The 16,012-nt window shown below is 44.2% G+C and overlaps 1 protein-coding gene across 1 annotated transcript; it reads right to left on the bottom strand.

Moving 5' to 3' along the window:
- Positions 1-1,752: 1,752 nt before the first annotated feature.
- AAR2 (AAR2 splicing factor) lies at positions 1,753-15,479 on the bottom strand. The gene is made up of 4 exons (XM_048820296.2): positions 15,334-15,479; positions 13,940-14,742; positions 9,615-9,844; positions 1,753-4,071 (listed from the first exon to the last, which is right to left on the bottom strand). Exons 2-4 carry the CDS (start codon positions 14,694-14,696, stop codon positions 3,904-3,906), a joined length of 1,155 nt encoding a protein of 384 aa, XP_048676253.1. The 5' UTR covers positions 14,697-14,742; positions 15,334-15,479; the 3' UTR covers positions 1,753-3,903.
- Between the last annotated feature and the right edge of the window lie 533 nt (positions 15,480-16,012).

The raw sequence follows: 16,012 nt of genomic DNA, 5'->3' as shown, positions 1-16,012 counted from the left end.
GATGGATCACTGGTCATCACTGGCACAAATCCACCTGAAAATACAGAGACAAATGGACTTTGCTTTTCAGGCAGATGGAGAGGAGATGGAAGCCTCATGCATACAGACAAGCTGAGATGTGCAATTTTTGTCACTGTTCAATTACACCTGTCTAAGGAAACCGATTGACTTGAAGAGTGACAGGCAAAATGAAAATTAAGCGTCACTGCTGCAAACTCATCTCCTATGCTTCATTTTCCTGTTTCCCCTTGTTTCCTCTTGTTTTTTCCTACCCCCCCCCCCCCCAGATGTTCTGGTTTAACTTGGATTTAAACCTGGAGAGTGGTCAGTTTAGATGAGCTATTACCAGCAGGAGAGTGAGTTTGTGTGTGTATGGGGGTGGGGGGGATGTGAGAAAACCTTGATCTATGCAGGAAATAGCCCGACTTGATTATGTAAAGAGTTGTCACTTTGGATGGGCTAGCACCAGCAGGAGAGTGAATTTGTGTGGGGGGGTGGAGGGTGAGAAAACCTGGATTTGTGCTGGAAATGGCCCACCTGTTGATCATTTTAGATAAGCTATTACCAGCAGGACAGTGGGGTGGGAGGAGGTATTGTTTCATATTCTCTGTGTGTATATAAAGTCTGCTGCAGTTTCCACGGTAAACATCTGATGAAGTGAGCTGTAGCTCACGAAAGCTCATGCTCAAATAAATTGGTTAGTCTCTAAGGTGCCACAAGTACTCCTTTTCTTTTTGCGAATACAGACTAACACGGCTGTTCCTCTGAAACCTATGCTTCATTAGTTTCCCATAATGTATGTGCATGATGATGATCTAAGAGAGAGCAAGACTGCTACCAATCAAGCTTATCTGTAGCAGAAATGACTACAAAAAAGTGGGTGGCAGTTAATTTTTCTACCAGTAATTGAGAAAATAAAATGTTTATCTAATTTCTAAGATGTAAACAATAAAATAAAAATAATTTTTAAAGTTATTACCAGCCTGTAGAATAAAATCACATTAAAACTAACATCAAGCATACAAAGTATAAAGTTTTGACATGATCTACAGAAACAGAATATTGTACAGCCTTAGGTTGTTATGTATCCCTTGGGAAGGAGTCACTACAGCGAACTCTCCTTCCCCACCCCAGCACAAGGCACCATATTGAGCCTGCCTTCCAGATGAGAAGGGACTGGTGCTCAATGCTGCTCTGGATGAGGCATAGCAGTCACTGCAGAGCAATGTAAGACATTGCTTTAGCACTGAGCCATGGTGTTTCTGCAGCACTCGCAGGTCAGTGCAGATGGAGAAATCAGATATGGTTCTTTGGCTTCGTACTGCAGAGCCCTATCAGGCCAGTGAAAACAAAAATAAAGTTATTTATGATGAAAGCATTGAAACACCAATTCTGGGTAATTTGACCGAACAATAGCTGCCGGGGTATAAATACAAGTATAAATAGCTGCTGTGGTATAAATACAACTTGCAAATACAAGTACCTGAAGGGTATAAATATGCGAAGGAGGAGGGGGGCGGGGAGGTATAAGAAATAGCACTTGCATTAACTAGATGAAATTGAGCAAAGGAAGATCTAGGCAGTAAAACTTTGCTAATGGTGTTACCTGTTAGATTGAAATGGTCTCCCGAGAACCCTCATTACTCAACTCATTTAAACGAGACAGAACAAAAACACTAGATAAATATACACTAGAGAACAATCCTACAATGGCTGACGATAGTGGATGAGATTGCACGTAACCACGGTGGATTGATTTAAATCACCCGTTTTAATCAACTTTTCCATTGCTACTTCCATTATTTTTGAAAGAAAGGTGCATTCTCATTGGTGATATAACAATTATTTGAGCAATTATATAGCTTAATATTTTCAGATTCTTAACTATACATTTTTAGCATGTTAGAAAATGCTTATTTACTAGGTAATTAACTTTTTTGCATCATTTGTGTCAAGCTGCATTAGGATGATTGCTGTTTTGTGAGTTTCATTAAATTCCAGTTTTTAATTTTTTTTAAAACAAAATAACCTTAAATGCTTTAGATGCATAAACTTCTTATCAAGATGATTCACATTTATAACTGAATGATTTATTAAACAGAGGGATTAACTGTAGCCAGTGAATTAAACTGATTATTTCAGGTCAGCCTGGGAAATTTTTCAAATATGTTTCAGTGAAAGTAACTGCAGCTTAAGTTCCTACTCGCTTAAGTCTCTTGAAAATGACAGTCTCCTAAGTTACTTGGACTTCAAAAAGTTAGAATCAGGGGGAAAACATCTTTCTTTATGCAGAAAAGCAGTCTTTAAATCAAAGTATTTGATAGAGGCTTATGGATTCAGCATATTTATTTCAATTATTTAAGAAATTATAATAAATGTAGTCCTTAATATTTTGTATTACATTGATTTCATTTTAAACAAGTTTATTTTTAAAAAAGAAAAGCCATTGATTTTTAACAGAATTTTTCCTATCTTATTTCTGTGACTGGTACGTGGTTATTCAAAGGCACAGTATCACGTCTCCTCCCACAGACACCACACAGGATTTTGCATTATACTATGCTAGTTTACCTCCTCAGTCTGAGCTGTCCTTGGATGAGAGAAAAATCACTGATACTTTACTTCAAGGTGACGAGTACAATAACATTGACACTGCTGTGGTAAGGCTGGGACAATAATAGACTAACATAAAACTTGGCTAAAATAATTCACACACAAAAGACTGTAGGGGTATTTTTGTAGGAAAGTAACACAGGAAGATTTATGTTGTTGAACTACTATTGTGAAAGACTAATAAGTAGGTTATCGTGTTGGGCACGTATACAACAAATTCCTGAAGGAGTCTAACTATCTAGAAAGAAACATGCAAATTGAACACAGCCTAATCCCTACAACAGTAGGGATTCTTGTTTAAAAACAAACACAAACAAAAAACCACACTGTCTTACACAGAGTAAGAACTACAGGATAACAATGATAAGAATTCAGTTCTGAATGAACACCAGAGTCCTCACATGATTATTAATGAGAGATAATTAGTGAGAAGCAAAGAACAATTACAGGAAGAGTTCCAGAGATCTCAAACCACAAGGACAGTCAGTGAAAAATCTGACCTTATATCTCATGGCTGGCTTTTTGTTCTGAATACCAGGTGACTACTGCCCAAAAATTCAACTTCTGGTTACCAAACTGTTCAGATTCTCTTACACCAGGCTAAGCAAATTCAGTCTCTCTGCCACTGCAATTATATAGTGTTACCAGTGTTTACGTAAAGGTGTTATCCTACTACTCTGATCTGGTTATTTTAGCGTCAGAGCTATGGAATAGGAGGATTTAGTAAAGGATATTCTTTTTCCATCGCAGCATGCTATTGCAGAAGTACAATCAACATGGGTTGGGGCTAGAGAAGGATGTAGTGATCACATGGTAGTTCAACCTACCTCCTAATTTTAAAGGCATCAAGCTAGAGTACAGGCTCCAGACTCTAGAAGGCAAATAGTTTCACGTGGGGCTTCTTCAACATAAGATGGCTATGGCCATCCAACAGGTGGTTATGTCCATGAACCAGAAGTTGCAGGAAAGTTAAGGAAATAAAAGTTGCCCAAGTACTCAAAGTGACCCTGGATGCATGGCATCATGTGGGTATACTCTCTCCCAATGGCTCGTAGAACGATGCCCAAGCCTACAACGAAAGAGCTTTGGCCTGGAGACCGAATATGCAATGTTTCTGGGCTTCCCAGATCTGCTTCTATAGCAGGAGCAGGAATCGGCTGGGGATCACCAAGTTCATTTCAGAGGACAAGATACAGAATTAAGAAAGCTGACAAATTCGGGAAGAGGGGAAGAAAAATAAGCTAAATAAAACAAACACAAACAGTGCTTGGTTCCAAGACAGCATTTCATTCAGTCCAATAGCACTCCTTCTGGCAGCTCCACTACCACGGGGGCACAGTCATCTGGTTCAGCCTCAAAGTCCCATTTGAATTTCTTAGTTAGGTGGGCTTTAAATTTTTCTGCCTTTTTCCTCAGTGTCCTGTCAACGGTGGTGCTGCAGGTGTAGGAAAAAAACACCTAAAAGAATACATTAGAAGTCAGTAAGATAATCACAGAGGTGGCATAAATGCACGTTTTCCCTGCCTTGACTGAGGTCAAAGAGCCCATCTATGGGGTGGGCAGATTTCAGTTTCAGGTTAGTCTGGCTTGAGAGGAACTTTAGTTGCAGGGTTTCAGAAATGGCCATGGGGCTACAGGCGGCTCCTTAACAAGGCACGCAGTCTCCATCTTCACTCTATAGCCAAGATAAACACTGCCTTCATTCCACAAACTCAGCGAGGGTCAGGACTCTTTTAATCTTTGAAAACAGACAAATGAGTGGAGTCCTGTTTCAAATAGGGATATGCATAGAGTTAAACATACACTCTTTTGGAAGCCCCACCATATAAGTGATGCCATTGAAAGTGAATTAAACCTTTACTCTTAAGTCACTTATTTACAGGCTTCTCAATGTCCCATCCACAAAAGACAACAGCAGTGGAAGAAAACGCCAGCTCAATGACTAGAGGTTGAAAGCCAAAGGGCAGCCACGAGACATTTTGTCTAAATACACTTGACGCAGCTTTAAACAGCAATGATACAGGCACTACTGCAGAGTTCTAGGCAGGCATTAGAAGTTGGGACTGTGAACCTTGGAGACTTGAGCCTTTTTTTGTTTTAAGGGCAAAGTCAAAGACTTGGTCTTGTTTATTCTCTTGAGACCAAGTTTCCTGCAGGTAATGGTTTATAGCTGCTAAACAGAAGGAAGTGGACAGCAGAAAGGCTTAGAAGTACCAATCTCCTTCCCTCTAGAGAATGGGATTCAAATAAGATGACCGCCTATGAAAACAGCATGTCCTTCGCAGCAGTTGCCCATACCATACCATCGCTGAGCAGCTAGCACTGTCAGCTGAGGAGAGACCTAGGCCCAGACTGACGTGCACTGATGAGGCTTTTTTCTGAGGGGAGGAGGGAGTGTGCTACAGTAGTGTCCCCTTTGGCCCAGCAATTTTAGTTTCTCACCGTAACAAACGCTTAAAAACAAACCCCAGATATTTTAGGCAGATGAAACCAAATCCAAATTAGAACTAGCTGTTGCATGATTGAGAGCTCATAGCATGAGTCATAAGCATGCATCCTGACCTGGGGGGCAGGACCACCTTCCCTTTTTTTATGGCTAGATATGGAGCAGATCCCCACAGTTTTGTCTGCTGTAACATGTGACCACAATATGGTTCTTCAGCATTTCCAGTGTCTTAGAGGACAGGCAGGGATCTCCTGTAGAAACTGCCCTGGAGACTGGAGAAATGGAGGGCGTCCCCTAGAACACCTGTTTGAAAATTCAAATTTCTAATCATCATGCACATTACGGACATCCCCTGAAGATCCTTGAACACAGGTAGCTGCAACCTGAAAAGGCCCTAAAGGAGGGATTTTCTAATGTCTCACTTACACATAAATCCATTAACTTTTCACACACACACACAGTTTTTCTGTGGCACTTCAGACAGTTATTGCAGTGTCTGACTAAACAGGATTTTCAGCCTCAGAGCCCCTCTCTCCTCCTGCTTGATTTTGTGACACAGAACTCATTTCCACAGCAAATTGATGCTCTAAGCTAAAGAATTTCATTGCAGGATCAAGCTGAAGGTAAATCCCCTTTGGGAAGAATGCTGTTATTCAAAAGAGATCTATAGACAGCAGGAGAAAACACTGAAAATGAATGGCAAAGTTCATTGCTTTGTGTATAACTGTTTGCTTTTTCCTTGTTCATCCTACTGTGAAACTGCCTCTTCACAGGGAAAGAGTAACAAAACTCTCCTATAAAATGAGGCCAGTATTAAAAAAGGGACTAACAGTGAGATCCTGGGGTTCTACATTTATCCCGCTCAAGAAGTTACACATCAAATTTGTTCTTATAGAAGCCAAAAAAATATTTTTTTTAAACTTCAAGTGCTGCAAAAACTCAATCTAGGCCTAGGGTATGAAAATCAAGCTGTGTTCTTTCTGCCTCTTCAACTACCACCAGGAATAAGGATTCTGCAATTGAAGCTTAGGGGTAGGTTCCATGCAAGAGGTGGAATACAGTCCAGCTCCCATTCCCATGGTTTCAATGACTCTAAAGTGCTAGCAGGAATAAACTTGATCAGTGAAATGAGTGGACAGGTTCTGTAAGAAGCAGACAATTTTACCATGTCACTTTTCTGATTACAATTACACTTTAAGATTGTTCTCTGGTGCCAACAGTGCTGTGTGTTTTACCCAGGCATGTGTGGTAAGAGGTGAGTTCACTATGTATCTACATCGAACACATCACCAGCCACCGACAGTACCAGGAGGTGTGAGCTGGTACGACATCGTGCATCAACTATGAGAAAGGGACCGAGAGACTTTTTCCATTGGACCATATGAACTGGAACCATAAACTCAGTGAACATTAAATCTCACCAAATGAAAATCCATCCTCATCATCATATCCACTCGTACTCCACACCTGAACATAGCCATTATATGAACAACATACCCCCATATCTCAATGTCTGTACTTTGACCTGTTAACCTTTTATCCCCAATCAGGGAGATTGCAGATTATGTATTCCTTACGCCACCCATTCCTAAACCAAATTTCACACCTTTTGATAATCTGTACCTTATTCCCTGATAACCAGAAATTTCTATGCTTAAACTCTGTATCATTTTTTTTTATTTTAACATCTTAATAAAATTATTAAATCTGTTCTTTTCCTTGTGTTCCCCTGCCTGTCTGTTGTATATCCATCTTATGCTTAGAATGTAAGCTCTTTTTGTTCTGTCTTTGTACAGCAGCTAGCGCAATAGGGCCCTGATCCATGACTGGGGCATCTAGGCACTCCTAGAATACAAATAATTAATCACAGTACTCCACCGGCACCAAGAACCAGACAGCAGTAATGTCAGTAGAGAACCTTTAGTGACAAAAAGCTGGCTTTAACCCAAACGCATTTTTCTTTTGTGCAGTTATGAGTGCAATGACCACCAGCAGTGAGCACTGAACCCAAGACCTCTCACATAATAGCATCAGTTCTTTAGCTTCAGCAGTATAGGCTAAAGCTGGGCTTTCAAAAAGGCCTAATGGAGGTAGGTACCCAAATCCCATTGACAGTCAACAGGATTTGGCTTCAAGCCGCTCCTCTAAAAATCCCACTCCAAGTCCACTAGCTGAAAGCAGTAGCAGGCTAATATTTTCGTACGTGGTCCACCACTAGAGGAGACAAAGACATACTTTGCCAATGGATTACATGAGGAGCTGGGCAGGAAACGGTTTTCCTGTCCCCCAAGAATGAGATTTCAGAAAGTTTTCCCTCACAAATTGGAACAAAAAGCTGAAATCTCAAAATTTTTGTGAACTGAAAATCCAAAAAAGTTTCAGATCAGATCAGCAGAACTGTTTTGTTTCGATAATTTCAAAATGTTTAACGTGTTTTGACCCTTTAAGATTTTAAATTTTTTCACATTTTTACTGTATATTAACTTACATTTCTAAATGCAAATGGTTTTGAAATGGAAAAAATTGAACTTTTCACTTCAAAAATGTCAAAACAGAATGTTTCAACTTCGAAACAAAATTAAATTTTTTTTTTTTCAAAAACAGAAAATGTATCAAAACTGACACTTTCGGACCAACAGTTTCAATTCTGATGAATCAGCATTTTCTGGTAAACAACTTTTCATAAAAAAATTCCCAGCCAGCTTTAGTTACATGAATATTTCCTATAATTGGCAACTGTTGAGGACGTGTATCCTTAAATCAAAGCTTTTGCTCATTAAAAGTACATCTACGTTGCAAAGAACCCCGAGGCAGCGAGTCTCAAAGCCCAGGTCAACCTCTGAGAATTCGCAAAAAGAAAAGGAATACTTGTGGCACCTTAGAGACTAACCAATTTATTTGAGCATGAGCTTTCGTGAGCTACAGCTCACTTGTGGCCACAGGGGTTGCTGTTTTTTTTAAAAGCAGCGTAGACGTGCCTTAACATTCTAAAACAGCTAAGCAATGCTCAGCCCATCAGACCACAGAGTTAAATTGCATACGTTTAACCTAAGAAGCTGGCATGGAGGGACATGTTGCAGGTTGGCTAATTTTCATTTTACCGTTTTATTGACTGTAAAAATAATGTTCATTTTAATACAACTGATTATGTTAATTACCGGCTTCATAATGTTTTTATAGCAGTAGAAGGAAGCTTTTAGGAAGTTACTTTCAGTTTGTGGGGAACAGGCCTATCCTGCATTGTGACACTGATCGAAACTGCTCGTAAGTGAGAGTCGTTAGGAGCCGATGGAGGAACTCGCTACACTGAAAACAGCACCTCTTAGTTTCTAGCCAATTAAGATATTGAAATATTCTACAGCAGCAGCAAATAGTCAGAGATACAGAAATGTGACCAATCTGACAAGGGAGGAGGTGGTTGGTACACAAGGCCTACAAATCATCTACAGTACATCTTGAACAATTATTGCCAAAAATAAAAATCTTCACTGCTAAACACGCATGTATGTGTCTTTGGGTTGTTGTTTTTTTAAAGAGGAAAACTTAGAGGCAGAAAATGGAATTTTGTTTAGCTATTAAATCTTTATGAATGTTTAGAAAGATGTTAGCATGATTAAATGAAGGGGAGGTATTTTATAGGCACGTCCTTCAGATCTTGCTGTGCTGGATTATAAAGCCTTGCTGTGGCTGCCTCAGCACCAATGCAGACTTTTTTGCACTCTGGGCAATTCTCTCTAAATTCCCACTGGATAACAGTCTGATTCCAGGCAAACAAGTAAGCATCATACAAAGCCCAAGACAAGGGGGATGGGGAAGGGTCCTCTTTGATACTGCCAGTGCTATAAGTTCAAAAAGGGCTTCACTCCAACTTCTTTATGAACAGAATCATCTGACAATTTAAACCAATCTGAATCAGTGTCAGTGGACTTTTAAACTGCTACAAAGGAAAATTTCAATTACAATGTGTCAAATTCAGAAAGTTAGATCCCCTTGCATTCAGGCAAACCCCCTTACTAATGTTTAGTGTAAGGGAGTCTAATGCCTTGCCTACGTTAAGAAAATGTGTACTTCTTCAACTACATTGATTTACTCACACAGGCAGATACCCCTAATATAGATATACTGCATCAGAATGGCCTGGAGCTTAACTCTCACTTAAGATACATAAGGCCAGTGTTAATTGCCTAGAAGGCACAAAAGATTTAGTGTCCCCGCTCCCACGCCTCCTCCGGTTAGCTGCTTTTCTTATTACACTGCTCTGCTGGTCCTGCTATATATGGGTTAACTCCATTTACGCTTCCTAAGACTCCCATACACACAGTCTCAGTGGGTCAAATTCAGAGGTGATGTGTAAGTGGGTTGTGTGTGTAAGCAACGTGTAACACAAAATTTTGTGGGGGTGGGGGGAGAGGGGAAAGAATGTATCTTACACAAGGTTATGTTCCCCCAGACTCCCCTCTGAATTTGGTTGAGTCTGGCTTTGTATGCCCACTCATTTCTCATGAGAATCCTCATACATCTGTTTCCCAAACCACCTGCACAGCTGGTAACTTACCTGTAAGGTGCTGGTTAAAAAGTTGTCTTGGGAGACTATGTCCACAAAGAAGTCAGCTGGGATTTCACTGAGCTGGTGGTACAGGACAGAAATAAGGTTGGTGTAGAGGACCTGATGCTTCCCTATGGCATCCTCTGATCTGCACAAAACATTCAGAAGTTTTTTCCAGTGCTCAAATGCATCATACACGTTCCCAATCAGGAAGCAGATGAAAGCAAACTGCAGCTCGGCTGGAAACACCCAGTCAAGGGAGGGCATGGAAAAAAAGAGACAGGGAAAAACTTTAGTCATTCAACCCTAAGTGGAACAGAGGATTATATTACTCTTGTGGACAATGTCGATTTTTGCATACATTCGCTGGGTTTGTCTTGCTGACATACAAATAGCTCTCTGTACTCCTCATGGCTATATTAACAGTCATCAGTCCTCCAAGCACTGACCACTCTCCACCCCCTTGACTCAAGTTGCAGTGGGGGAGGTTTAGATTGGATATTAGGAAAAACTTTTTCACTAAGAGGGTGGTGAAACACTGGAATGCGTTACCTAGGGAGGTGGTAGAATCTCCTTCCTTAGAGGTTTTTAAGGTCAGGCTTGACAAAGCCCTGGCTGGGATGATTTAACTGGGAATTGGTCCTGCTTCGAGCAGGGGGTTGGACTAGATGACCTTCTGGGGTCCCTTCCAACCCTTATATTCTATGATTCTATGACTATATGACTGAGAAGCAAGCATAGCGCAATCAAAGAGGATATGTTATAGCAAAGACCATTAACCTCATCATGAGCATTCATAAATGGAGTCTGAAAACAATCTCACTACCAAGTGATTTCCAGAGACTGTGCTCTGGTGTTTGGGTTGTCAAAAAACATTATTTCTGTCTATTACTGAAATATTAGAACACAAAGCCAAGACATCATATCAAGATTTTGTGGTCTCCTGTGACTCCATTTAAACACAATCTTGCCTCATAGCTGCGAGGAGGGAATAGTGATCTCTCTCTGGCTCTTCTTGCCTTTCCTGAGCCCACATGTCCAAAAAGAGGCAGCAAGGAAATTGCTGCTGCCGCCATAACTAGACAGTGGTGTGGGTACCACAGCATGGACACAAGGAGACAGGCGACAAGAGCCATCTATGATACTACGTGCGCAGAAGACAATGTGATATTGCCATTACAGCAGCTCTGCTTTCCTAGGCCTGGTCCATGCTTAAAAGTTAGGTTGACATCGCTATGGTGCTTGGGGTATGAACAATCCACACCCCGGAGAGCTGTAGATATGCCGTCCTAACCCCAGATTATGCTAAACTGATGGAAGAATTCCACTATTGATGCTCGAAGAGGTGGATTACCAACAGCAATGGAAAAATCCCTTCCAACACTGTAGGTTAGCATCTACACTATGACACTGCAGTGCATAGCCCTTAGTATAGATGTGGCCTTATTTTGCCAGGCAGGGCTCGGAATTACCAGATGTTTAGACACTCACTTTGCCAATAGTGTCACCTCATGCTTCCTGCAGAGCACTAGGAAACGGTAGCTAGCTGGGAAGGACATTAGCTATTTTTACCTCCTAGAATATTTCAGAATAGAGTTCTGCTTTTTTAGAAGGGAGAGAGTTAACACATAAAATGAGGAAGACATGAGAAGAATTTCTAGTAAATACTAAGCATCCAGGATTTATCTTGAGGGTAACAGTGTCATCTCATCTTGGTTTCAGAGTCCTCAATAGAGCTGGCATTAACTTGTAGCAGACATTGCCATTGTTTCCAATGGAGTTAGCAGCTAATTACAGCAATTCTATTGAGGGTCGCCAGCTGGTAATTTCTGATATGTCAGTAAATAATGCATGTCACATTCTTCTGTACAATGAGCACAGTCTTTGTTCAAAGCTTTTCCTCACAACAATCCCCAATCCCCAAATCCTACCAGAAGGCGTCACCAGCGGTGCACAAGAGAAGGTTTCAACTTCCTATACTTGCTTCTTCCCTGTCTTTCTGCCACTGCTGCTCTAATATGGGAGGAGTGGGGGAGAGAAAAGCTTACCATGTTCAAGATTCCCTGCTGCTTAGTTATTTTAATGAAAACTGGAATTTAACAATAAATGGCTACAGGTAAAGTGCTGTAGCAGCCAAAACCAACTGACCAATTTCTGCATGTCACAGTGATGTCCTATTTGTCGCACTTTCCTATTTCTAGGATAACCCATTTTCTCTATTCCTAAATTGAACAATTATGTTGACACCCCTCTAGAGTGACCAGATAGCAAATGTGAAAAATCAGGACAGGAAGTGTGAGGTAATAGGGGCCTATATAAGAAAAAGCCCCAAATATCGGGACTGTCCCCATAAAATCAGGATATCTGGTCACCCTATACCCATCATGCTGCAATTAATGATTTCAATGCACTGTTGAAGACCCGAGGGCATGGCCACTAGTTAAGTCAAGGGGATGGAACGCCATAAGGGTTGAGGAAGTCTCCCTGCTGAAGGCCTAAGGGCTTCTTCTTAACCCCCCTTAATAGAATTCAGGCCTGGCTGGTTTGAGTAAGCTCTTTTGCTCTTAAAACAATGTTGTAGCCGCAGATAATGCCTTATAGTGTAAGGTTTCCTGACACCAAGTTAAAGATAGTAGGAGATCGTTACAAGGCCAGACAAACTGTGCTGGTTGTTTAAGTTGCTAGGAATGCTTGTTAGAGGTTGCAGGAAATAAACATTGTTGTAAACCATATAAGGAAGGCAGAGTATTTGTGCAAAGTTTTAATTGGCTAATATGTAGTGCAGTAGCGTTAAGGAATATAAAAGTGTGTGTAATGACCTACTCTGGTGTGCAGGATTTGAGATTCTATTCTCCCTGTACCTTGTTTGCAGCTGCAAATAAACTTTTCTGCTTCTCCACCCCGTTGTGATTATTGAGTAAAACACACCGGGTAACGAAACCCTGCTGTTGTTTTGCCTCTCGACACTGGGTGCCGGCAACAGCACTGTAACTGCACCATCCAGCCTGTTCCCAGTGATCACCTTTTTCAATTAAAATATGTATAGATAAGCATAAGGGTGGTGGTTTACTTCCTTTTAAAAAGCGGCATTTTTGTTTTTTTAGTTAATTGACAGGTTGCCAGGAGAGGTGGAACCAAACAATGTACAATGGAGGAGAAGACCCCAGAGACCTTTGTGAAAGGAACATTAGGGGAAAAGAGACACACCCATAGCAATACTAACATTCCACACACTGCTCTGAAAATTCATGCATAGTAAGTTGCACTGTAAAGCACTTTTCATTTAAGGATCTCAAAATGCTTTACAAACATTAAGCCTCAAAACACCCTGTGAGACAGGGAATGTATTATCCTTGCTAACTGGAGGCACAGAGAGGCTAAGAGACTTGCCAAAAATCCAAATGCTAATTTATAGGCAAGAGTGGAACTAGAACCTAAGTGTTCTGATTCCCAGTTTCACACTATAGACCAGGGGTGGGCAAACTTTTTGGCCCGAGGGCCACATCTAGGTGGGGAAATTGCATACAGGGCCATGAATGTAGAGCTGGGGCAGGGGCTTGGGTTGCGGGAGGGAGTGCGGGGTGTGGGAGGGGGTGCGGTGTACAGGAAGGGGCTCAGGGCAAGGGGTTGGGGCAGAGGAGGGTTGCACGAGGGGGCTCAGGGAAGGGAGTTGGGGTGCAGGAGGGGGTGAACAGTGCGGGAGGGGGCTCAGAGCAGTGGTGCAGGGAGAAGTGTGGAGTGCAGGAGCTGGCTCACGGCAGAGGGTTGGGGTGCAGCAGGAGGCTCAGGGCAGGGAGTTGAGGTGCGGGATGTAGGAGGGGTTCAGGCTCCGGCCCGGAGCTGCTTACCTGGAGCGGCTCCAGGGTAGGCTCCATGCCTGCCTACTTGCCCTGGCCCCGCACAGCTCCGGGAAGCGGTCGGCACCATGTCCCTGCGGCTCCGGGGGGGGGGGGGGGGGGGAGGAGAAGAGGGCTCCGCACATTGCCCTTGACTGTGGATACCTCCCACAAAGCTCCCACTGGCTGTGGTTCCCCGCTCCCAGCCAATGGGAGCTGCTGGGGGCGGTGCCTGGATGCCACGGCAGTGCACAGAGCCCTCTGTCCCCCTGGGATCTGGTGCCGGCTGCTTCCTGGAGCAGCGTGAGGCCCGCGGCGCCACGGGGGTGGCAATCCCACAGGCCAGATCCAAAGCCCTGAGGGTCCAGATCCGGCCCGCAAGCCGTAGTTTGCTCACCCCTGCTATGGACTATAATGATTGTTGGACACCACTCTTGCTGTTAAGCGTTCAAGGCTGTTTGCGACTACTCTGTTTCTGGGGACAGCCTTTATACTCACCAAGCACATCCTGGGGCTGGCTGGAGTACTGCTTGTTAATCACTGTTTCCAGAGCATAGCTAAGGTCCATGCTGTGCCTGGTTATTTCCTCGGGAGTAGCACCATCAGGGTACATCTGCTTTGGCATCTCTGTGAACCGGATCTCAGTGCCAGCCTTCAGCTTCATTTTGGGCAGTCGGGCTAGGCCTTCTGCGTAGCTCTTACATTCTGAGTCATATCGGGGCAGGTTCTGTTCAGCTCTGTCTTTGGTGTGCTTACCAGCCAGAACCGGCAGAACCTCTGAAAAGGCACAGATCTGTCCACTCTCTGGCTGCAGCTTCTTCATCACTGGTTCACTGATGAAGTTAGTGAGGGAGATCCATTTCTTGAGGGTCTCATATGGGTATGGCCCAAGAAACTTGTCCATCTCCTGGAGGTTTGACCTCATTATTTCAATCTCTTCTTCAGATGCTGGGGTGAGGTCCACTTCCTCATTCGATGAGTTCCAGTGCAGAATCTGCAAGTCTCGCTGCTGCAGGCTTAAGAAGAAGCCAGTACGGGGACCCGTCTCTTTGGTGTTACACCTGTTGACAGAACTATAGTGGAAGAAATGGATACCTGGAGGGATCATCTTGACTCCCCGGAATCTGGGGCCCACACGCCAAGTGTTGTAATCAATGCCGAACTCTGTCCCCTCAGGCATGTTCAAAATGACAACTGTGGCACCCTCAAAAAAGAGTCTCTTGGCCAGGTCTGGATCTATCTGCATCTCTGCCATCTTGTCAGCTGCTCCTTCCGTTACGTCAGGCCTCTCTACCAGGAATCTAGGATAGGGCAAGCACATTGCACGTGTACTGCATAAACACACAGATGCGTCCATCCAGCATATTTTATTAAAACCTTTGCAAGTTAACATAGCCTGATGCTGTGCTTCTGGACTACCCTCCCTGAGGCAGGGCCGTTTTGATGTCTGTGCCTTGCACAGTAAGGAGAACAGCTAGTGCTTAATAAATAACAGGCCATAGGTGCCGAGGCAGGCAGCCCTATGACCCCAGCCCCTGAGCTCAGAGCAGCACCTCACTGCACGAGGCGAGGCGAGAGGGGGGAAAGCCAGAGCAGAACCATGATATTCGGCAGCTAGGCAAAGTCCTAAAAACTTGCCAGCGAAAGCACAAGAACTACGCACAGCCCTTCCAGTGCGGATCGTGGGAAGCATCACAGCCTACAGCCCCGTGATACGCCGCTCGCCGCAGCGCGTGTCAGTAAATGAGAAGATTTTACAAGGCGTAGTTATAGAAATACTCAGCAGATAACCCCCCCCCCCCGGTTCCCCCTCCCGGTCTGCCCCCCCGACCCTGTGAACCCTTCCCGGGTACAACCCCGCGGCGCCCGTCACCCGCCGGGGACAAACCTACGTTGCTCAGTCAGGGCGTTAAATCCTCCGGCCCCGGGCGCTGCGGGGGCGGGTCTCAGCCGCGCTGCGCACCTGGGTCCCGCTCCGCGCCTCACAGTCAGCGCGCGAGGGCTGGGCCCGGAAGAGCGGCTACTTCCGCCAGCCCAGCGGGTCCCACCGGGAAAGCGGCCCGGGCAGCCCCCTTGCCCCCGCCGAAAGGGCCCCCCCACGCTCCAAGGCTGGCGTTACCAAGGTGACTGAGGGAGGGAGGCCGCACGTGTCAGGGGCCCTGACTCCATCCGCCATGTTCTTAGCGCCGGTGGAGGGTGTCTAGCTAACGACCCGGCCGCTGATACCTTTCCACAGCAGCGACAACCACATCTGGTCCAGGGCCACTGACTTGGGCTGGAGCTGGAGCCTGGGTTCTGGGCCCCTCCCCGCTCCCGGGCGTTCCTACCTGAAGGAGACTGAACCTCCGCCTGCTCCTTGTGAGAGTGGTCCCTGAGGAGGGAAATAAATTGGAGCGTATATCCCGTTTCCCAGTGGTCTGAGGTGATCCGGGCCAAGCACTGAGGAAGTGGGAAAGGTGGTGTGCAAATATGGGGAAAATGAAATCTGGCATCCTGGGAACCTATCAAAAGGCCTGTTTAGCACCCCTGGTGTCTAGATGGGGCAGGCATTGATACAGAGGCAGGAGGAGG

The sequence above is a fragment of the Caretta caretta genome, chromosome 13 (assembly GCF_965140235.1).
Source record: "Caretta caretta isolate rCarCar2 chromosome 13, rCarCar1.hap1, whole genome shotgun sequence".
NCBI lineage: Eukaryota > Metazoa > Chordata > Testudines > Cheloniidae > Caretta > Caretta caretta.
The sequence above is the reverse complement of the archived record's forward strand: the minus strand, read 5'-3'. Positions and strand labels throughout refer to the sequence as shown.

Coding starts and splice junctions, on each gene's coding strand:
- AAR2 (XM_048820296.2), bottom strand. CDS start 14,696: ATGGCAGAGATGCAGATAGATCCAGACCTGGCCAAGAGACTCTTTTTT. Junction 9,845..13,939: donor CCAGCCCCAGGATGTGCTTG/GTGAGTATAAAG, acceptor GGGTGTTTCCAG/CCGAGCTGCAGTTTGCTTTC. Junction 4,072..9,614: donor TTTTAACCAGCACCTTACAG/GTAAGTTACCAG, acceptor GTATTCTTTTAG/GTGTTTTTTTCCTACACCTG.